Source organism: Oncorhynchus masou, chromosome 30, assembly GCF_036934945.1.
Source record: "Oncorhynchus masou masou isolate Uvic2021 chromosome 30, UVic_Omas_1.1, whole genome shotgun sequence".
NCBI classification, from domain to species: domain Eukaryota; kingdom Metazoa; phylum Chordata; class Actinopteri; order Salmoniformes; family Salmonidae; genus Oncorhynchus; species Oncorhynchus masou.
In genome coordinates, this window is record NC_088241.1 from 392,272 (window position 1) to 412,789 (window position 20,518).

Consider the following 20,518-nt stretch of genomic DNA (forward strand, 5'->3'; position numbering starts at 1 on the left):
GAAAGAGAAGGGGTATATTCATTACGGAAACCGTTTACAGGTTAAGAACCAAACGAAAGCACAGAGGAAACAAGAGTTTCTATTGGACAAATGCAGGTAGGTCCCTCTCCGTTTCGTCCCGTTTGCTTCCGTTTAAGAAGCGCTTTGCAACAGAATCGGCGTAATGAATAGGCCCAATGCAGGTAGCAACCTGGGTCACGTGGTCCGCAGCGCACACAGGTAGGTGCATCACAAAAAGGGAACATTCAGCCATTACACTGCGATGAGGTGTGCGGGGGATTTTGCATAGATTATCAAGCAATCAAGAAGCAACTAAAAATTTCTGGAGTTGCTGATCACACCTTTGCGCATAGGTGTCTGGGTGTGTGTGGCTGGATTCTTTGGGTTCTATACTGTTCTGGGTGCAGCTGTAGGTTATTTTCCATTACTTTGGGTGTAATTAGAGTAGTTTATTTTTGTATTTATCCTGAAAATGACGGCTCAGGTAGACTACCTGGCGGTGTTGTTCACCACCACATCTGGCGTGAGCGGAGACCTCTTGGGTTCGGACGAGACGGAGCTCGAGCAGTTGGTGTGGCAGCTCGTGGACTTGAAGAACAAAAAGGTCATCTTTAAAATATTTTCCTTTCTTTATTAAGAGAATATGATAATGACTATGTTTTTCAGGAGGAGATAGATGGGGTCATCTATAGAAAGTCAAAGTATTCATCGAGCATAACCAGAATGCTCTCTGCGTCAATGTGCCCTATTTGGTTTAATAGACGACCACCTTTCTTCTGTTTATGAGGTCTAATGACAAAACTGATCATAAGTGTGCCATAAATCGGCTACTCCATTCTGTATATTAAAGTGTGTTTTTTAAGTGTACACATTGTTATTTTAAATGTACTGAAGTGTGTGTGTTTTCTCTCTGGTCCAGTTGGGAAAGGTGAATGAGGTGTTAATAAGGCCTGATCACTCGGACCTTACAGAAGATTGTCTGGGGGAGAGAGAGGACAGCGAGGAGTCTGTCTCTACAGTCACAGGCTTGGAGAACGCGATAAACCAGGTACAGACGGTATCTGTTGTCTCGTGATTTTTTATGAAATACATTTTTGAACTCATCATATTCTGCTTTACCATCCATTCGTCCTTCACTTGAAATCAGGGGCACCGATGCATTGATTGGAGTTTTATAACAATTGATTGATTATTTAGGCCTTGATCCTGGGATATCTAATTATAATTGGCTAATAATGAATCAGCGTTTTTGATCCCTATATATTTGATGGCATTTTACTTGACAGCCTGAGGGATAGTTGTAAAAGTCCATTGAGTGATGAGAAGGTGTGGATCTTTAGAGCTTAGTAATGCAAATGACCACCCAATTTGCATAATGACTCTTAGCAGCAATTAAAGTGCTTGTTCTCTGAAACCAAAAATATAAACCATACATAGACAAAAGACAATAGACAGACATACACACACAAACATCGATGACATCACCTCACAAATCGTTTCCAGCCACTTGAAAGTAACAACAAGCCATTCAAGTTGGACTTTATCACAAGCAGTAATTTGTAAGCCTATATTTGGATGTTTTTGTAAATATTTTGTCTTCATGGTAATACTTTCCATTAAGGTCGACTCAGTTTAAATAGTCTATAAACAGCATTAATAGGTTGTTTATTAGTCAGTAGGAAACAGTTATAACTCATTGGATGAAATTCTATACTGTGGTCAATGTTATGGCGCTTGCTGAATAATGAGATTATAAATGGCTGCATTGTTATTCATCATCACCAGAATAATGATCACACTTTTAACCAATAAAATGTTAGTGGATTTTCAATATTACCAGTGAGTTGTTCTGTAATTGCTTATTACAGATGTATTATCTGATCTTGATTTAAAGAGTTTACATTGTAGCTGTTCTCTTCCTATGTTATGAATAGTTCCATCTGAGATTGACCAATGAGGTGAACAGCTTGGGCGCGGGCACGTCAGTGTGTGTGTGTACGGACGGGCAGCTCCACATTCGCCAGGTGCTCCACCCCGAAGCTGCGGGCAAGGTAAGGGTACAGGCTGGCAGGGCGGGCGGGGAGCACAATTACCGCCAGCAGAAGAGTGTGGTGTTCACAGAACCATAAAGAAATGTGTTATGTCAAATGTTTTGTCAAGATCCTGCTCTACATGATGTTGAAATGGGAGGTTGTCTTGACATATTCTATTGGCTTTGTTTGAACATGAACGTGCGCACACACACACACACATACGCACACACACACACACACCGTTCTCCTATTACATCTTGAGTCCCCCTCCCCCTCACATCTAGTATGATATACAGACCCATGGGGAACCTAACTTTATTGACATGAGTAAATATGTACATGAGGGTAGTAAACAGACAGTTTAGCTCCTGATACGACCCAACACCTAACAGATGTCAATGGTAGGCTGCACATGTTCTCTTCCTCCTCTCTACTGTTCAATCAATAACAATATGGTCAGAACGTTTTTAAAGGAACATACTACAGTATATTTGGTCCGTGCAAGACTCAAACTCTGGTGATCCAAGCATATGCCACATTCAGGTCCCCTGGGTTAATGTATGTGACTTTACCCACTGGGCACACACTGGTTGAATCAACGTTGTCTCTACGTCATTTCAATAGAATTACGTTGAACCAACTTGGAATAGACGTTGACTTGACGTCCAGTGTGTAATGTCTGCAGTTGTCTTCCTCGGCAGAACCTGGCACTGCCAGAATGTTTCAACTCCTTTTTTGACCTGAGGAAAGAGTTCAGGAAGCACTTCCCCTCTGCAGACACCAAGAGCCTGGAGGTGCAGTACATGGCAGAATGTATCCTTACAACTGAGAAACACAGCAATGGCACTCACAGCAATGACACTCACAGCAATGGCACTCACAGCAATGACACTCACAGCAATGACACTCACAGCAATGACACTCACAGCAATGGCACTCACAGCAAAGACACTCACAGCAATGACACTCACAGCAATGGCACTCACAGCAATGACACTCACAGCAATGACACTCACAGCAATGGCACTCACAGTAATGACACTCACAGCAATGACACTCACAGCAATGACACTCACAGCAATGACACTCACAGCAATGGCATTCACAGCAAAGACACTCACAGCAAAGACATTCACAGCCATGACACTCACAGCAAAGGCACTCACAGCAAAGACACTCACAGCAAAGACACTCACAGCAAAGACACTCACAGCAATGACACTCAAAGCAATGACACTCACAGAAATGACACTTGGTTAATTTTACAGCTTTGCATGAACCCTGCTTCTGTAGTGTAGCTTCATGCCGTTAGTGCATGTGTGTGTGTGTGTGCTCGCACACGCGTGTGTGTGGTTGTGAGAGAGAGAGCACGAGAGTGTGTGTGATACTAACACACTCCCATGGGGGAGGTGTCTGCAGGCCTCAGGGTGTTGGCTGTGGGACTAGAGGTTTTGAAATGCAAATAGAGACACAATTGACGTATCTCACTGTAGCTCCAAGAGGAACATGCTGTATGTTGAGCCAACAGGACCAGCCTACACACCTACCAGGAAGCAGGACTAACACACACACACATGCACACACACTTTGCTTGCTCCTCTCCTGTAGTTTTCTCCTTGACCACGGTTTCCTCAGCTCTCAGTGTAACTGTGGAGCCAGTCGCCATATTGGAGCCGCCGACCGTACTGGATCCAACTGCTGTGTTGGATCCGACGGCCATGTCGTCACCAGTCACAGCAGCACTGCAGGTCCAGACCATGGCCAACATCGTTCTAGCCCTGCTATTGGAACCCTTATGTGAGTGACACACTAACTTAAACAAACTCTGACTTTTGTCACAATGTTGTCGTTGTTGCTTATCTTTGACTTCTGCTCTGGTCTTCTGTTTGTTGTAGGTCACACATTCTCAAATCCAGAGAGAGTTACTGAGAAGTTTGAAAGTGGCACTTGGTAACTAGACTCGTTAAAATAGATTAGCAGTAAGGTAGATGATAATTTGTAAGTCGCTCTGGATAAGAGCGTCTGCTAAATGACTTAAATGTAAATGTAAATGATAAGACACTATTCATTGGTGTTCTTACATAGTTGGATGGAGCGGGTGAGTGATTTGATGCTAACTGGTGTGTGTGTGTCCGTGTGCGCGCGTGTGTGTAGCAGTAAGATGGAGCGTGTGTGTGACAACACAGTGATCAGAGCGAGGGGGTTGCCGTGGCAGTCATCTGACCAGGACATCGCTCGCTTCTTCAGAGGACTCAACATTGCCAAGTATGTGTGTTCAGTGTCTAGTGGTGTGCTGTGTTTGACTCATTGCTGTTATGATGGTGTGTAGTGTATTGAAATTGTTTTAATATGTGTTGTCCAGAGGTGGTGCTGCATTGTGTCTGAACGCCCAGGGTCGGAGGAACGGAGAGGCTATGGTCCGCTTCATCAGTGAAGAGCACAGAGACATGGCCCTGCAGAGACACAAACACCACATGGGCAACAGATACATAGAGGTCATCTGTTAATAACCTATTATCAACCTATTACTAACCCTCACCCTAACCATCGATACATAGAGGTCATCTGTTAATAACCTATTATCAACCTATTACTAACCCTAACCATCGATACATAGAGGTCATCCGTTAATAACCTATTACTAACCCTAACCCTAACCAATGGTACATAGACATAACCTGTTAATAACCTATTACTAACCCTAACCAACAGTACATAGAGGTAACCTGTTAATAACCTATTACTAACCCTAACCAACAGTACATAGAGGTAAACTGTTAATAACCTATTACTAACCCTAACCAGCTGTACATAGAGGTAACCTGTTCATAACCTATTATCAACCTATTACTAACCCTAACCAACTGTAAATAGAGGTAACCTGTTAATAACCAATTACTGACCATAACCCTAACCAACTGTACATAGAGGTAACCTGTTAATAACCTATTACTGACCATAACCCTAAACAACTGTACATAGAGGTAACCTGTTAATAACCTATTACTGACCATAACCCTAAACAACTGTACATAGAGGTAACCTGTTAATAACCTATTACTGACCATAACCCTAACCAACTGTACATAGAGGTAACCTGTTAATAACCTATTACTGACTATAACCCTAACCAACTGTACATAGAGGTAACCTGTTAATAACCTATTACTGACCATAACCCTAACCAACTGTACATAGAGGTAACCTGTTAATAACCTATTACTGACCATAACCCTAACCAACTGTACATAGAGGTAACCTGTTAATAACCTATTATCAACCTATTACTAACCCTAACCAACTGTACATAGAGGTAACCTGTTAATAACCTATTACTGACTATAACCCTAACCAACTGTACATAGAGGTAACCTGTTAATAACCTATTACTGACCATAACCCTAACCAACTGTACATAGAGGTAACCTGTTAATAACCTATTACTGACCATAACCCTAACCAACGGTACATAGAGGTAACCTGTTAATAACCTATTACTAACCCTACCACTAACCAACGGTACATAGAGGTAACCTGTTAATAACCTATTATCAACCTATTACTAACCCTAACACTAACCAACGGTACATAGAGGTAACCTGGTAATAACCTATTATCAACCTATTACTAACCCTAACACTAACCAACGATACATAGAGGTAGCCTGTTAATAACCTATTTTCAACCTTTTACTAACCCTAACCATCGATACATAGAGGTTACCTGTTAATAACCTATTTTCAACCTTTAACTAACCCTACCACTAACCAACGATACATAGAGGTGACCTGTTAATAACCTATAATCAACCTTTTACTAACCCTAACACTAACCAACGATACATAGAGGTGACCTGTTAATAACCTATAATCAACCTTTTACTAACCCTAACACTAACCAACGATACATAGAGGTGACCTGTTAATAACCTATAATCAACCTTTTACTAACCCTAACACTAACCAACGATACATAGAGGTGACCTGTTAATAACCTGTTATCAACCTTTTACTAACTCTATCTATGGTGTGGCTCAGATACTAACAACACCAGTAAATAAGTAAACATAGCCTGTAAATAACAGCTGGAGCACAAAGAGCAGGAGTTAATGCCATGTCTTTTCTGCTGCAGGTGTACAAGGCAACAGGAGAAGACTTCCTTAAGATAGCAGGTGGTACCTCCAGTGAGGTGGCGTTGTTTCTGTCTCGCGAGGACCAGGTGATTGTCAGGATGAGAGGTCTTCCCTTCACCGCCACACCTGACCAGGTGTTGGCCTTCTTCTCCCAGGGGGAGGGGCCTAAAGAGGCGTGTCCTGTCAGTGGTGACAAGGATGGCATCCTATTTGTGCGTTTCCCTGATGGAAGGCCGACAGGCGACGCCTTTGTCCTATTCGCCAGTGAGGAGCATGCTCAGTGCGCTCTCAGGAAGCACAAAGACATCCTGGGAAAGAGATACATTGAGCTGTTCAAGAGCACCGCCGCTGAGGTGCAACAGGTATGAAGAGGGGGAGGGTTTGTCTGTCTGTTAAGGTGCAACAGGTATGAAGAGGGGGAGGGTTTGTCTGTCTGTTAAGGTGCAACAGGTATGAAGAGGGGGAGGGTTTGTCTGTCTGTTAAGGTGCAACAGGTATGAAGAGGGGGAGGGTTTGTCTGTCTGTTAAGGTGCAACAGGTATGAAGAGGGGGAGGGTTTGTCTGTCTGTTAAGGTGCAACAGGTATGAAGAGGGGGAGGGTTTGTCTGTCTGTTAAGGTGCAACAGGTATGAAGAGGGGGAGGGTTTGTCTGTCTGTTAAGGTGCAACAGGTATGAAGAGGGGGAGGGTTTGTCTGTCTGTTAAGGTGCAACAGGTATGAAGAGGGGGAGGGTTTGTCTGTCTGTTAAGGTGCAACAGGTATGAAGAGGGGGAGGGTGTGTCTGTCTGTTAAGGTGCAACAGGTATGTAGAGGGGGAGGGTTTGTCTGTCTGTTAAGGTGCAACAGGTATGAAGAGGGGGAGGGTTTGTCTGTCTGTTAAGGTGCGTCAAGGATTGTCTGTGTGTTGGAGGAGGGATGTACGTCTGTCTGTTGAGGTGGAACGTGTGTGTCTGTGTTTTGGGGGAAGGGTGTGTTTGTCTGTCTGCTAAGGTGCAACAGGTAGAAAGAGAGAGGGAGGGAGTGTGCGTGCATGTGTGTGTTGGTGTGTGTGTGTGTTGGTATAGTCCTTGTGGGGGTTTCTGTAGGAAACCTAAGCAGAGGATTTAAAGGTTTAAGGGTGTGACACAGAGCTTCAATAGAACACAGGCATTTACTCTAATTAACAACTGGATGAGCGAGTGTGTGTGTGTTTATGTGTGTGTCTGTGTGTGTGTGTCTGTGTGTGTGTGTGTGTCAGTTTGTGGCTGTGTGTGTGTGTGTGTGTGTGTGTGTGTGTGTGTGTGTGTGTGTGTGTGTGTGTGTGTGGCTGTGTGTGAGGCTGTGTGTGTGTGGCTGTGTGTCAGTGTGTGTGTGGCTGTGTGTGTGTGTGTGCGCAGTTAATGGGAGGTTTGTTGAGCAAACACTTAAATGATCTGGTCTGTGAAAGATTACCCTCCTAATACACACACACACACACACACACACACACACACACACACACACACACACACACACACACACACACACACACACACACACACACACACACACACACACACACACATACACTTACACTTACACTTACACATACACATACACATACACATACACATACACATACACATACACACCTCACCTCACCTCACCTCTCGTAGTCTTAATAGCCCTATTCATTGATAAGCAGGTGTCTCAGCTCTCAGTGTAGTAACATTCCCATGCACTTAGACTCCTTCACAGTACAGGTTTAAATGTTCTAGTGGTTTTAGACTCCTTCACAGTACAGGTTTATATGTTCTAGTGGTTTCAGACTCCTTCACAGTACAGGTTTAAATGTTCTAGTGGTTTCAGACTCCTTCACAGTACAGGTTTAAATGTTCTAGTGGTTTCAGACTCCTTCACAGTACAGGTTTAAATGTTCTAGTGGTTTCAGACTCCTTCACAGTACAGGTTTAAATGTTCTAGTGGTTTCAGACTCCTTCACAGTACAGGTTTAAATGTTCTAGTGGTTTCAGACTCCTTCACAGTACAGGTTTAAATGTTCTAGTGGTTTCAGACTCCGACACAGTACAGGTTTAAATGTTCTAGTGGTTTCAGACTCCGACACAGTACAGGTTTAAATGTTCTAGTGGTTTCAGACTCCGACACAGTACAGGTTTAAATGTTCTAGTGGTTTCAGACTCCGACACAGTACAGGTTTAAATGTTCTAGTGGTTTCAGACTCCTTCACAGTACAGGTTTAAATGTTCTAGTGGTTTCAGACTCCGACACAGTACAGGTTTAAATGTTCTAGTGGTTTCAGACTCCGACACAGTACAGGTTTATATGTTCTAGTGGTTTCAGACTCCTTCACAGTACAGGTTTAAATGTTCTAGTGGTTTCAGACTCCTTCACAGTACAGGTTTATATGTTCTAGTGGTTTCAGACTCCTTCACAGTACAGGTTTAAATGTTCTAGTGGTTTCAGACTCCTTCACAGTACAGGTTTAAATGTTCTAGTGGTTTCAGACTCCTTCACAGTACAGGTTTAAATGTTCTAGTGGTTTCAGACTCCTTCACAGTACAGGTTTATATGTTCTAGTGGTTTCAGACTCCGACACAGTACAGGTTTATATGTTCTAGTGGTTTCAGACTCCGACACAGTACAGGTTTAAATGTTCTAGTGGTTTCAGACTCCTTCACAGTACAGGTTTATATGTTCTAGTGGTTTCAGACTCCTTCACAGTACAGGTTTAAATGTTCTAGTGGTTTCAGACTCCTTCACAGTACAGGTTTAAATGTTCTAGTGGTTTCAGACTCCTTCACAGTACAGGTTTATATGTTCTAGTGGTTTCAGACTCCGACACAGTACAGGTTTATATGTTCTAGTGGTTTCAGACTCCGACACAGTACAGGTTTAAATGTTCTAGTGGTTTCAGACTCCTTCACAGTACAGGTTTATATGTTCTAGTGGTTTCAGACTCCGACACAGTACAGGTTTATATGTTCTAGTGGTTTCAGACTCCTTCACAGTACAGGTTTAAATGTTCTAGTGGTTTTAGACTCCTTCACAGTACAGGTTTAAATGTTCTAGTGATTTTAGACTCCTACACAGTACAGGTTTATATGTTCTAGTGGTTTCAGACTCCGACACAGTACAGGTTTATATGTTCTAGTGGTTTCAGACTCCGACACAGTACAGGTTTAAATGTTCTAGTGGTTTCAGACTCCTTCACAGTACAGGTTTAAATGTTCTAGTGGTTTCAGACTCCTTCACAGTACAGGTTTAAATGTTCTAGTGGTTTCAGACTCCTTCACAGTACAGGTTTATATGTTCTAGTGGTTTCAGACTCCTTCACATTACAGGTTTAAATGTTCTAGTGGTTTCAGACTCCGACACAGTACAGGTTTAAATGTTCTAGTGGTTTCAGACTCCGACACAGTACAGGTTTATATGTTCTAGTGGTTTCAGACTCCGACACAGTACAGGTTTAAATGTTCTAGTGGTTTCAGACTCCTTCACAGTACAGGTTTAAATGTTCTAGTGGTTTCAGACTCCTTCACAGTACAGGTTTAAATGTTCTAGTGGTTTCAGACTCCTTCACAGTACAGGTTTAAATGTTCTAGTGGTTTCAGACTCCGACACAGTACAGGTTTAAATGTTCTAGTGGTTTCAGACTCCTACACAGTACAGGTTTAAATGTTCTAGTGGTTTCAGACTCCTTCACAGTACAGGTTTAAATGTTCTAGTGGTTTCAGACTCCTTCATAGTACAGGTTTAAATGTTCTAGTGGTTTCAGACTCCGACACAGTACAGGTTTAAATGTTCTAGTGGTTTCAGACTCCGACACAGTACAGGTTTAAATGTTCTAGTGGTTTCAGACTCCTTCACAGTACAGGTTTAAATGTTCTAGTGGTTTCAGACTCCGACACAGTACAGGTTTAAATGTTCTAGTGGTTTCAGACTCCTTCACAGTACAGGTTTAAATGTTCTAGTGGTTTCAGACTCCTTCACAGTACAGGTTTAAATGTTCTAGTGGTTTTAGATGTCTGAAGTTGAAAGGTCAAGAGGTCAGAGTTCAGTGGTAGTGAGTGACCCTGAGGGGGCTGGGTTACAGTTCTTCTCCAGGACGGTAAACATTGTGATATCCTGTTGGCAACCAGCCAGATCCCTACTGTCAACACACATACACACACACATCTTTTCAATACAGACACACACACACACCTACACACACTTAATCGGAATACCCCTGCCAGATTAAAACCAGGAACTCCAGAGAGAATATGCTTGTTTATGTGTGTATGTTGTTGCTGAACCAGCACTTATAACCATCTAACCGTATAACTCTCTCTGTGTGTGTAGGTGTTGAACAGGTACACGTCAGCCCCTCTGATCCCCGTGGCTCCAGCCCCCCTGGTGTCAATGTTGCCCTCTGTGTCTCTGTTGCCCTCTCCTGGTGGTGTGAGGGACTGCCTCAGGCTGAGGGGGCTGCCCTACACCGCCACCATAGAGGACATACTGGCCTTCCTTGGAGAATACACACACGACATCAGACCACACGGAGTACACATGGTGGTCAACCAACAGGTAGGTACACACTATATAAGCCTGCTCACGCACACACACACGCACGCACGCACGCACGCACGCACGCACGCACGCACGCACACACACACACACACACACACACACACACACACACACACTATGCATACTGATACTAAAGTTACCCTGCTTTGTGTGTGTATCTCCATAGGGTCGTCCGTCAGGGGACTGTTTCATCCAGATGCGTTCAGCAGAGCGGGCTTTCTCTGCCTCCCAGCGGGTCCACAAGCAGGTGATGTCTGGTCCGGGCCAGGCTGGCAAGCGAGGGGTTAACAGCCGCTATGTGGAGGTGTTCCCCTGTAGCGCTGAAGAGATGGGTCTGGTGTTGATGGGAGGCTCCCTCTCACACACACACATTCACACACACACCCGGACCAGGAGTGGGACAGGGCTCAGCCCGCCGCCATGTAAGTCCAGACGTAAGTGCTGCTGGGAGCTGGGCGCTCCGGGACCGCAGGGTAGGTGGGCTGCCACAGACCAGGGGGCAGGAAAGGGTGAGGGGATAGAGGTCAGAGGTTAAATCTTGCCCCCTGTCTTCTTTTCTGTCTGGGTTCTCTCTGATCTAGAACTCTGGGAGGGTAGGAGCGTCTGACCTGACCAGAGGGGTAGGAACCTGGGGTGTGTGTGTGAGTGTTTGTGTGTCTTACCCCTTGTGGTTTGGGAATATTCTGTGTGATTTTGGTGAATTTGCATGCGGGGAGAAATCTGTAGTTCACTGACTGTTCAATGAAAACATCTTCTTCACACACTCTGATTAAAAAATAGTGTGTTCCAATGGTTTATGTGTGCTTGGTATGTGTGAGGCCTCTTGCCCAATTCCAAATGGATCCCAATGTACTGGAAGTATTGGATAGGTGTGTAAGCAATATTACAAAAGTGAGTTGAAGGGAGGGACTCAGGATTGATTTAGGATTGGGCTTGAGTCTTTCAGTCGGAGTGTGTCCAATCAGTGGGGCAGTGGGAGAGGTGGGTGGAGCTGAGCTCTGGTGTGTAGTGATGGAGATGTCTAGTCATTGAGCTCTGGTGTGTACTGATGGTGATGTCTAGTCATTGAGCTCTGGAGTGTAGTGATGGAGATGTCTAGTCATTGAGCTCTGGAGTGTAGTGATGGTGATGTCTAGTCATTAAGCTCTGGAGTGTAGTGATGGAGATGTCTAGTCATTGAGCTCGGGTGTGTACTGATGGAGATGTCTAGTCATTGAGCTCGGGTGTGTAGTGATGGAGATGTCTAGTCATTGAGCTCTGGTGTGTAGTGATGGTGGTGTCTAGTCATTGAGCTCTGGTGTGTAGTGATGGAGATGTCTCGTCATTGAGCTCTGGTGTGTAGTGATGGAGATGTCTAGTCATTGAGCTCTGGTGTGTAGTGATGGAGATGTCTCGTCATTGAGCTCTGGTGTGTAGTGATGGAGATGTCTAGTCATTGAGCTCTGGTGTGTAGTGATGGTGGTGTCTAGTCATTGAGCTCTGGAGTGTAGTGATGGTGATGTCTAGTCATTAAGCTCTGGAGTGTAGTGATGGAGATGTCTAGTCATTGAGCTCGGGTGTGTACTGATGGAGATGTCTAGTCATTGAGCTCGGGTGTGTAGTGATGGAGATGTCTAGTCATTGAGCTCTGGTGTGTAGTGATGGTGGTGTCTAGTCATTGAGCTCTGGTGTGTAGTGATGGAGATGTCTCGTCATTGAGCTCTGGAGTGTAGTGATGGAGATGTCTCGTCATTGAGCTCTGGAGTGTAGTGATGGAGATGTCTCGTCATTGAGCTCTGGTGTGTAGTGATGGAGATGTCTCGTCATTGAGCTCTGGAGTGTAGTGATGGAGATGTCTAGTCATTGAGCTCTGGAGTGTAGTGATGGAGATGTCTCGTCATTGAGCTCTGGTGTGTACTGATGGTGGTGTCTAGTCATTGAGCTCTGGTGTGTAATGATGGAGATGTCTCGTCATTGAGCTCTGGAGTGTAGTGATGGAGATGTCTCGTCATTGAGCTCTGGTGTGTAGTGATGGAGATGTCTCGTCATTGAGCTCTGGAGTGTAGTGATGGAGATGTCTAGTCATTGAGCTCTGGAGTGTAGTGATGGAGATGTCTCGTCATTGAGCTCTGGTGTGTAGTGATGGAGATGTCTCGTCATTGAGCTCTGGTGTGTAGTGATGGAGATGTCTAGTCATTGAGCTCTGGTGTGTAGTGATGGAGATGTCTCGTCATTGAGCTCTGGTGTGTAGTGATGGAGATGTCTAGTCATTGAGCTCTGGTGTGTAGTGATGGAGATGTCTCGTCATTGAGCTCTGGTGTGTAGTGATGGAGATGTCTCGTCATTGAGCTCTGGAGTGTAGTGATGGAGATGTCTCGTCATTGAGCTCTGGAGTGTAGTGATGGAGATGTCTCGTCATTGAGCTCTGGAGTGTAGTGATGGAGATGTCTCGTCATTGAGCTCTGGAGTGTAGTGATGGAGATGTCTCGTCATTGAGCTCTGGTGTGTAGTGATGGAGATGTCTCGTCATTGAGCTCTGGAGTGTAGTGATGGAGATGTCTAGTCATTGAGCTCTGGAGTGTAGTGATGGAGATGTCTCGTCATTGAGCTCTGGTGTGTACTGATGGTGGTGTCTAGTCATTGAGCTCTGGTGTGTAGTGATGGAGATGTCTAGTCATTGAGCTCTGGTGTGTAGTGATGGAGATGTCTCGTCATTGAGCTCTGGTGTGTAGTGATGGAGATGTCTCGTCATTGAGCTCTGGTGTGTAGTGATGGAGATGTCTCGTCATTGAGCTCTGGTGTGTGGTGATGGAGATGTCTCGTCATTGAGCTCTGGAGTGTAGTGATGGAGATGTCTCGTCATTGATCTCTGGTGTGTAGTGATGGTGGTGTCTAGTCATTGAGCTCTGGTGTGTAGTGATGGAGATGTCTAGTCATTGAGCTCTGGTGTGTAGTGATGGAGATGTCTCGTCATTGAGCTCTGGTGTGTAGTGATGGAGATGTCTCGTCATTGAGCTCTGGTGTGTAGTGATGGAGATGTCTAGTCATTGAGCTCTGGTGTGTAGTGATGGAGATGTCTCGTCATTGAGCTCTGGTGTGTAGTGATGGAGATGTCTCGTCATTGAGCTCTGGTGTGTAGTGATGGAGATGTCTAGTCATTGAGCTCTGGTGTGTAGTGATGGAGATGTCTCGTCATTGAGCTCTGGTGTGTAGTGATGGAGATGTCTCGTCATTGAGCTCTGGTGTGTAGTGATGGAGATGTCTCGTCATTGAGCTCTGGTGTGTAGTCCCGTGTAGCTCAGTTGGTAGAGCATGGCACTTGCAATTCCAGGGTTGTGGGTTTTGATTCCGACCGGGGACCAGTATGAAAATGTGTGCACTCAACACTGTAAGCCTCTCTGGATGAGAGCATCTGTTAAATGACTCAAATGTAAAACCGTCATGGTGATATAATATTGAGGTCATTATTGGGGTCAGGAGTCAAGCCCAAACACACGTCTGTAGAAACTAAAGGTGTTCATTGAGGAGGGTCGTTGTTGCAGAAGCCTCTTTTAGAAACAAACTACGACCGGACCATGTCACATTGCCATTGTAGACGACTGGGAAGCACACTGTAGTCTGCTTTCAGCAGCCATCTTTAGATGGGACCAGGGGATCTGTAGTTCCCTGTGTGCCGTGTTGGGCACATGTCCTTTCAGTGTCCTTGCCTTGGCGTGTTGTCTAACTACCCCCCCCCCCCCACCCACAATCACCCCTCCCCAGGTCTGTCTCCTCCCTCCTACTCCTTCCCACCCATCCCTTCCATCCTGCCGGCTGAGGCTGCCGGCCTCTTCCCTCCCATTGGGCAGGTGCTGCTGAGTCCCCGCCCCCTAGGACCTGGACACGCCTACTACCCAGCTAGCACTCAGCTCTACATGAACTACACTGCATACTATCCCAGGTAAGGACTATTACGGGTTGTGGGGAAGGACATACACAAGGGTAGTTAATGATATCAGTGCCCCAGATAAGAACTGTTAGCCCCATTAACCATCCAGTCATATACTGTAAGTGGCTTGGGGGCTGGGAGGGAGGGGACATACACGAGGGTAGTTAATGACTGAACAGTAGTGTGGTATCAGAAGGAAGAGCAAACAGCACTAAGACCACAATGACCTTTCTCTCCTCCCCTTCCTCCTCCCCTCCCCCTCAGCATTGAAGTTCATTTGGATGTGATATCCCTGACGGAAAAACCACATGGAGTTCACATGTGAACACGTGAGGTTTTCCAAAAGCACGTTTTCATGTGATCTTATATGAAGTTAATGTGACAACATGTAAAGCAACATGTGATAACATGAAACTACAAGTGAAAACACATGAAGTGTTACAGAAAACACATTTTCACATGATTTTCCACATGTGAAATTGTGAGGTTTTTCCTTAACGGATAATTACTGTATGACTCTAAGCACACACACACTCATGGCATTTCAGGATGTATAATGCTGTGTTTGTTATGGCCTCTCCAACTCACTCCTTATATCTCCCCCCCTCTCTCTTCTCCCTCTCTTCTCACACTCTCTTCTCACTCTCTTCTCCCTCTCTCTCTCCTCTCTTCACCCTCTCTCTCCTCTCTTCTCACTCTCTTCTTACTCTCTCTCCTCTCTTCTCACTCTTCTCTCTCTCTCTCTCCTTTCTTCTCCCCCTCTCACTCCTCTATTCGCACTCTCTTCTACCTCTCTCCTCTCTTCTTACCCTCTCTCTCTCCTCACCCTCTCTCTCCTCTCTTCTCCCCCTCCCTCTCCTCTCTTCTCACTCTCTCCTCTCACCCTCTCTCTCCTCTCTTCTCCCCCTCCCTCTCTCCAGTCCCCCAGGTTCTCCCAACACTATAGGGTACTACCCCTCTCCCACCCCCCTGCCCTCCCCTGGGGGAGTGGTCCGTATGCATGGCCTCGCCTATAAAGAACTGCTCAACACCATTCAGGGATACCAGGTAAACAGTGTGTGTGTGTGTGTGTGTGTGTGTGTGTGTGTGTGTGTGTGTGTGTGTGTGTGCATGCGCGCGAGTGTGTGTGTGTGTGCACTTGGATGTGTTTAACTATATTTGTGGGGAAGTTAAGTCCCCACATGAATAGTAAACAAACATGTTGTTAGTCACCACAAGGTGAAACGCTATTTCTAGGAGGTTTATGGTGAAGGTTGGAATTAGTGTTAGGGTTAGAATTAGGTTTAGGTTTAGGGGCTAGGGTTAGTTTTAGGGTTAGGGGTTAGGTTTTGACGTTAAGGTTAGGATAGGTTTAGGGGTTAGGAAAAATAGGATTTTGAATGAGACTGAATTGTGTGTCCCCACACGGTTAGATATACAAGACTGTGTGTACGTTCATGTGTGTTAGAGAAAGTGTGTGTGTGTAATGTGACCGGTATAGTATGTGTTGCCGTGTCCTCTCATGTCTCACGGTCGATCCAAAGGAAGTATTCAAATCTGCTAATGGAGGAGTGTACTATACTGTCAGGTATCCACTGTATTTGCCTGGAGGCTATCAAACAAGTTAGTCAGGTCTACCCTCCCTGTTCTGTTCCCTCCCTCACAAACACCCACAGGCATTCTGTTGGGTGGATCTTCACTGCCTGCATGGACTTGATTTACAAGAGGCTGCTCCTCACTGATACACTAGGAAATAGCCAGTGAGTTCAGCCTGTGCTAATGAACACTAGTTTGGAAGTTGAGGTGATACTATATACTGGAGATAAATCAGCAGTAATCATCTTGTAAAGGCTGACTCTTCTGAACACACAGCCCAGCCCAGCCTGTCTCTGTCTCAGTCCCCTGTGTCTCTGTCCCCCTCAACACTATAGTACGCTACTGAGGATGGCCTTGTGCACACTCATGCTAACATGCACGATCACGATCCCTCCCGGACCCTGCTCACGCAGCCCAAAGAGTGGGTGTGTATTTAAGGGGTGTGTCCTAGGCAGGCGGAAGGTAAGGATTGACTGACAGGGTCATGGGGCGTGTTTCTCCTTTCCTTCGTCTCCGGGACGATGTGGTTGTGGGTGTGGTTTGAGATTCCGGGTTACTCGGGGGTCACGGGGTAGAGTCTCGCTAGGGGGGATTGCAATGCCCCAAACCACACTGTAAAAAAAGCTGATGGTTCCACCAGAGAAGGTTGTGTTGATCGGGACACAGAGTAGATGTTCCCCCCTCAACCACTGGTGCAGGATCAGATGTCTTCTACCCCCTGATGGTTCACATTTGGATTGTGTGTTTGTGTGTGTGTGGGGGGGTGGGACCTGATCCTAGATCTATGGTTAGGATGGGGTGTGTTGGATAATCTGATCCTCGATCTGTGGCAACCAGCTGCAATAGGACTGTGAGTATGTTAAACAACATATTTGTTGAGAAAACTCACAATCCTATTCCAGCTGATTTCCTTCTTGACATCTATATGTTTACAGTGCAGATCAGATTACCCCACAAACCCAAGGATCAGATTATCCCACACATCAAATCCTAACCTCAGATCTAGGATCAGATTATCCCACACACCCAATCCTAACCTCCAGGATGAGAATACACCACACACCCAATCCTAACCTCAGATCTAGGATCAGATTTTTATTTAATTTAACTAGGTAAGTCAGTTAAGAACAAATTCTTATTTACAATGATGGCCAAGGAACAGTGGGCTAACCACCTTGTTCAGGGGCAGAATGACAGATTTTTACCTTGTCAGCTCGGGGATTCGACCTAGCAACCATTTTGGTTACTGGCCCAACGCTCTAACCACATTCTCTGGTGGAACCTAGAACCGTACCTGTTCTATATGGTCAATTTCTACCTGGTGCTGTCTGACTCAGCCCTTACAAGGTGTGTTCCCGTTTCCTCCCTGGGGCGCTGTAGTGTGCTAGATAGTGTTATCACTGCTGTACTGGTGTCAGGTGGGGAGGTGGTGGACTCGGTGATGGAATCCTCTGGTGCTGGGACAAGGAAACCTTCAAAACACATAGACTCCTTTCCTTGTACTGACGTTTTCTCTCTTTTCACTTCCTCTCTTTATCTTCCTCGCCCTCTCTCCCTGCCTCTCTCCCTCTCTCTGTAGAGTCCTATGGAGGCATTGCCTGTACTGAGCAGTATGATTGGTCAGTCCAGCAGCGGTGATGCTCTGATGCCCTTCCCCCCTCTCCTGACCAAGCAGGGAGGGCACTACCTGGACCTAAACATGCTGTAGAAGGCTCAAAGATCCACACACTGACACTCACTACCCACACACTATACCAGGGGTGTCAAACTCATTTTACCCCAAGGGCCACATTGGGGTTTCACCCAGATCTGGAGGGCCACAGTGAAAAGTGGTTATATTTCCTTTTTTATATATGGCTCTCGATATTAAACTGTGCCGAAAGTTTGACCTGCCTGCACCACAATGTCACACAACAAACACTCCTGCACCACAATATCACACAACACACACGTGAGCATGCACCCCCCCCCCCCCCCCAAAGGACATGTGGGGAAATGTCTTGGCCTCCAGCTCTGATGTGTGTCCCCTGTTTGAGTTTTGTGGTATATACAGTGTATATGCATGAGAGCAGAAATGTATTTTATATCAGAGCTTTGCCTCAGCCAAACAGCAGCTCTGTCTTATATTGCACATAGTATTTTTAAAAAGCTTTCTAGAGAGACGTTCTAAGATGTTACAACCACTTCAGGAGACGTCTGTTAGAAGTAGAGCTGCGTTTAGTACTAATTATTGATCGGAACCTTTCTTCATGACTTGCATGCATTTGTGTATGTGTGTAAGTGCTTGTGAATGTGTGTGTGTGTATAAGTGTGTGGATGTGTGCGTAAGTGCGTGTGTGTGTGAGAGAGAGAGGAATGTGCATAGTGCACTACTCTCTCTAGATACTATATGTATATATTTTATTTTATACTGTGTGTCAAAAAAACGTTATATTACATTTTATTTCTTTATACTTTCTATAATTTTACAATCCAATACTAGAACATTGTATTAGGAAGCCTCCTGCATGAAGAAGTTAGTAGTGCTAGCTACACTCAGATGTTTACATGTTATGGAAAATATAAAGCACTGCTAACCAATCAGATTACTATACAGATTATACTCTATATCAACAGCATAGTGTCTGACATAAAAGTTACATGTAGTTAGTCAAATGCTGAATCACTCCCACACCCCTCCCATCTAACCTGTTTATGTTTGCCTAGTTCCACTCCACCCTTGCCTTTTGTTTGTGATGCCAAGCTGAGCCCAGAGCCAGGAGATTACTATTCCTGTTGTCAGTGGTGTAAAGTACTTAAGTACAAATACTTTAAAATACTACTTAAGTAGTTTTTGGGGGGTATCTGTACTTTATTTTACTATTTATATTTTTGACAACTTTTACTTTTACTCCACTACGTTCCTAAATAAAAGTATGTACTTTCTACTCCATACATTTTCCCTGACACCCAAAAGTACAAGTTACATTTGGAATGCTCAGGCAGGACAGTAATATGCTCCAATTCACACACCTATCAATATAACGCGTTGTAATCCCTACTGACTCTGATCTGGCAGACTCAAGAAAAGAAAATACTGCGTTTGTTAATGAATTTACTTTTTTACGACAGTTGAGTACTTTTTCCACCACTCTACTTAAGGACATTTAAAACCAGATACTTTTAGACTTTTACTAAAGTCATTTTCGATTAAGTCATCTTCACTTTTACTCAAGTATGACAATTGAGTACTTTTTCCACCACTTCCTATTGCCTTACCCAGCTCGGTCCCAACTCACTGTGATGGAGATTTACCACTGTGCTCTCTGATTCCTTACTGTAATGTCACTGTGCCTGCATCTCAAGTCTACTTCACTGACATAAAAGGAATTGTTCTCATCTATCATGAGTTTTCAGATCAGTGCAGACTAAGGAGGGGAGGCAAGGAGAGGCCTGCGATTCAGAATATTGAAACTCAACCAGTGTGTTTTACTCCCACGAAGGCCAGATTAGACAGTAGAGCTATAAATGGCCTATGATGATGTAATACATTGATGTCTGCTGTGACTGTGGGTCCCTGGCTGTCCAGGGAACTCTCCTGTGACCACACTGACACTAATAAATAGAACATGTGAAACAAGCCTGTCTGGGAAACTCATTGTTTACAAATCAAACGCACTGGCTGCGAATTCATTATTCATTACAATAATCAAGTGACCAAATTGGAGTGAAGAGCCTATGATGAGTGGGTCTGTGATTTGCTGCGTTCACACACTCCCACACCTCTCGTACTACTAAGGTGAGGCCGCTGTTGACAGAATGTGGCTGGAGGAGGAAGACTGAGAACTCCCTGCCACGGTGTACTGACTCAGTACCTCACACCTTTTCTCACACTATAACAGTACTATTGTCATCCTGAAACAGAGATAATTATAGCAGTAAAAAATGGAGGGAGATGAGGGTAGAGGAAGAGACAAAACAAGAAGCACTAGGACCCCGAGTGCAGAACTAGCATTGTATAACACTACGACCCCACCCACATTCTCAAATCAAATTTTATTTGTCACATACACATGGTTAGCAGATGTTAATGCGAGTGTAGCGAAATGCTTGTGCTTCTAGTTCCGACAATGCAGTAATAACCAACAAGTAATCTAACTAACAATTCCTAAACTACTGTCTTATACACAGTGTAAGGGGATAAAGAATATGTACATAAGGATATATGAATGAGTGATGGTACAGAGCAGCATAGGCAAGATACAGTAGATGGTATCGAGTACAGTATATACATATGAGATGAGTATGTAAACAAAGTGGCATAGTTAAAGTGGCTAGTGATAC

At 44.7% G+C, this 20,518-nt stretch overlaps 1 protein-coding gene across 5 annotated transcripts; it reads left to right on the forward strand.

Annotated features, from left to right (window-relative positions):
• The first annotated feature begins 231 nt into the window (after positions 1 to 231).
• Positions 232 to 19,814, forward strand: LOC135521723 (epithelial splicing regulatory protein 1-like). 5 transcript variants are annotated; one of them, XM_064947405.1, is made up of 15 exons: positions 232 to 604; positions 920 to 1,048; positions 1,935 to 2,051; positions 2,735 to 2,846; positions 3,669 to 3,830; positions 3,929 to 3,983; positions 4,188 to 4,298; positions 4,396 to 4,528; positions 6,165 to 6,527; positions 10,486 to 10,710; positions 10,880 to 11,147; positions 14,455 to 14,632; positions 15,541 to 15,667; positions 16,531 to 16,620; positions 17,775 to 19,814. In XM_064947405.1, the coding sequence occupies exons 1-15, from the start codon at positions 473 to 475 to the stop codon at positions 17,901 to 17,903; spliced, it is 2,331 nt and encodes a 776-aa protein (XP_064803477.1). In that variant the 5' UTR covers positions 232 to 472; the 3' UTR covers positions 17,904 to 19,814. The 5 variants fall into 5 exon arrangements, with proteins under 5 accessions (XP_064803477.1, XP_064803475.1, XP_064803476.1 ...); XM_064947403.1 differs by having other exon boundaries at positions 16,531 to 16,657; positions 17,775 to 17,864; XM_064947404.1 differs by having other exon boundaries at positions 10,880 to 11,135; positions 16,531 to 16,657; positions 17,775 to 17,864.
• Positions 19,815 to 20,518: the final 704 nt, after the last annotated feature.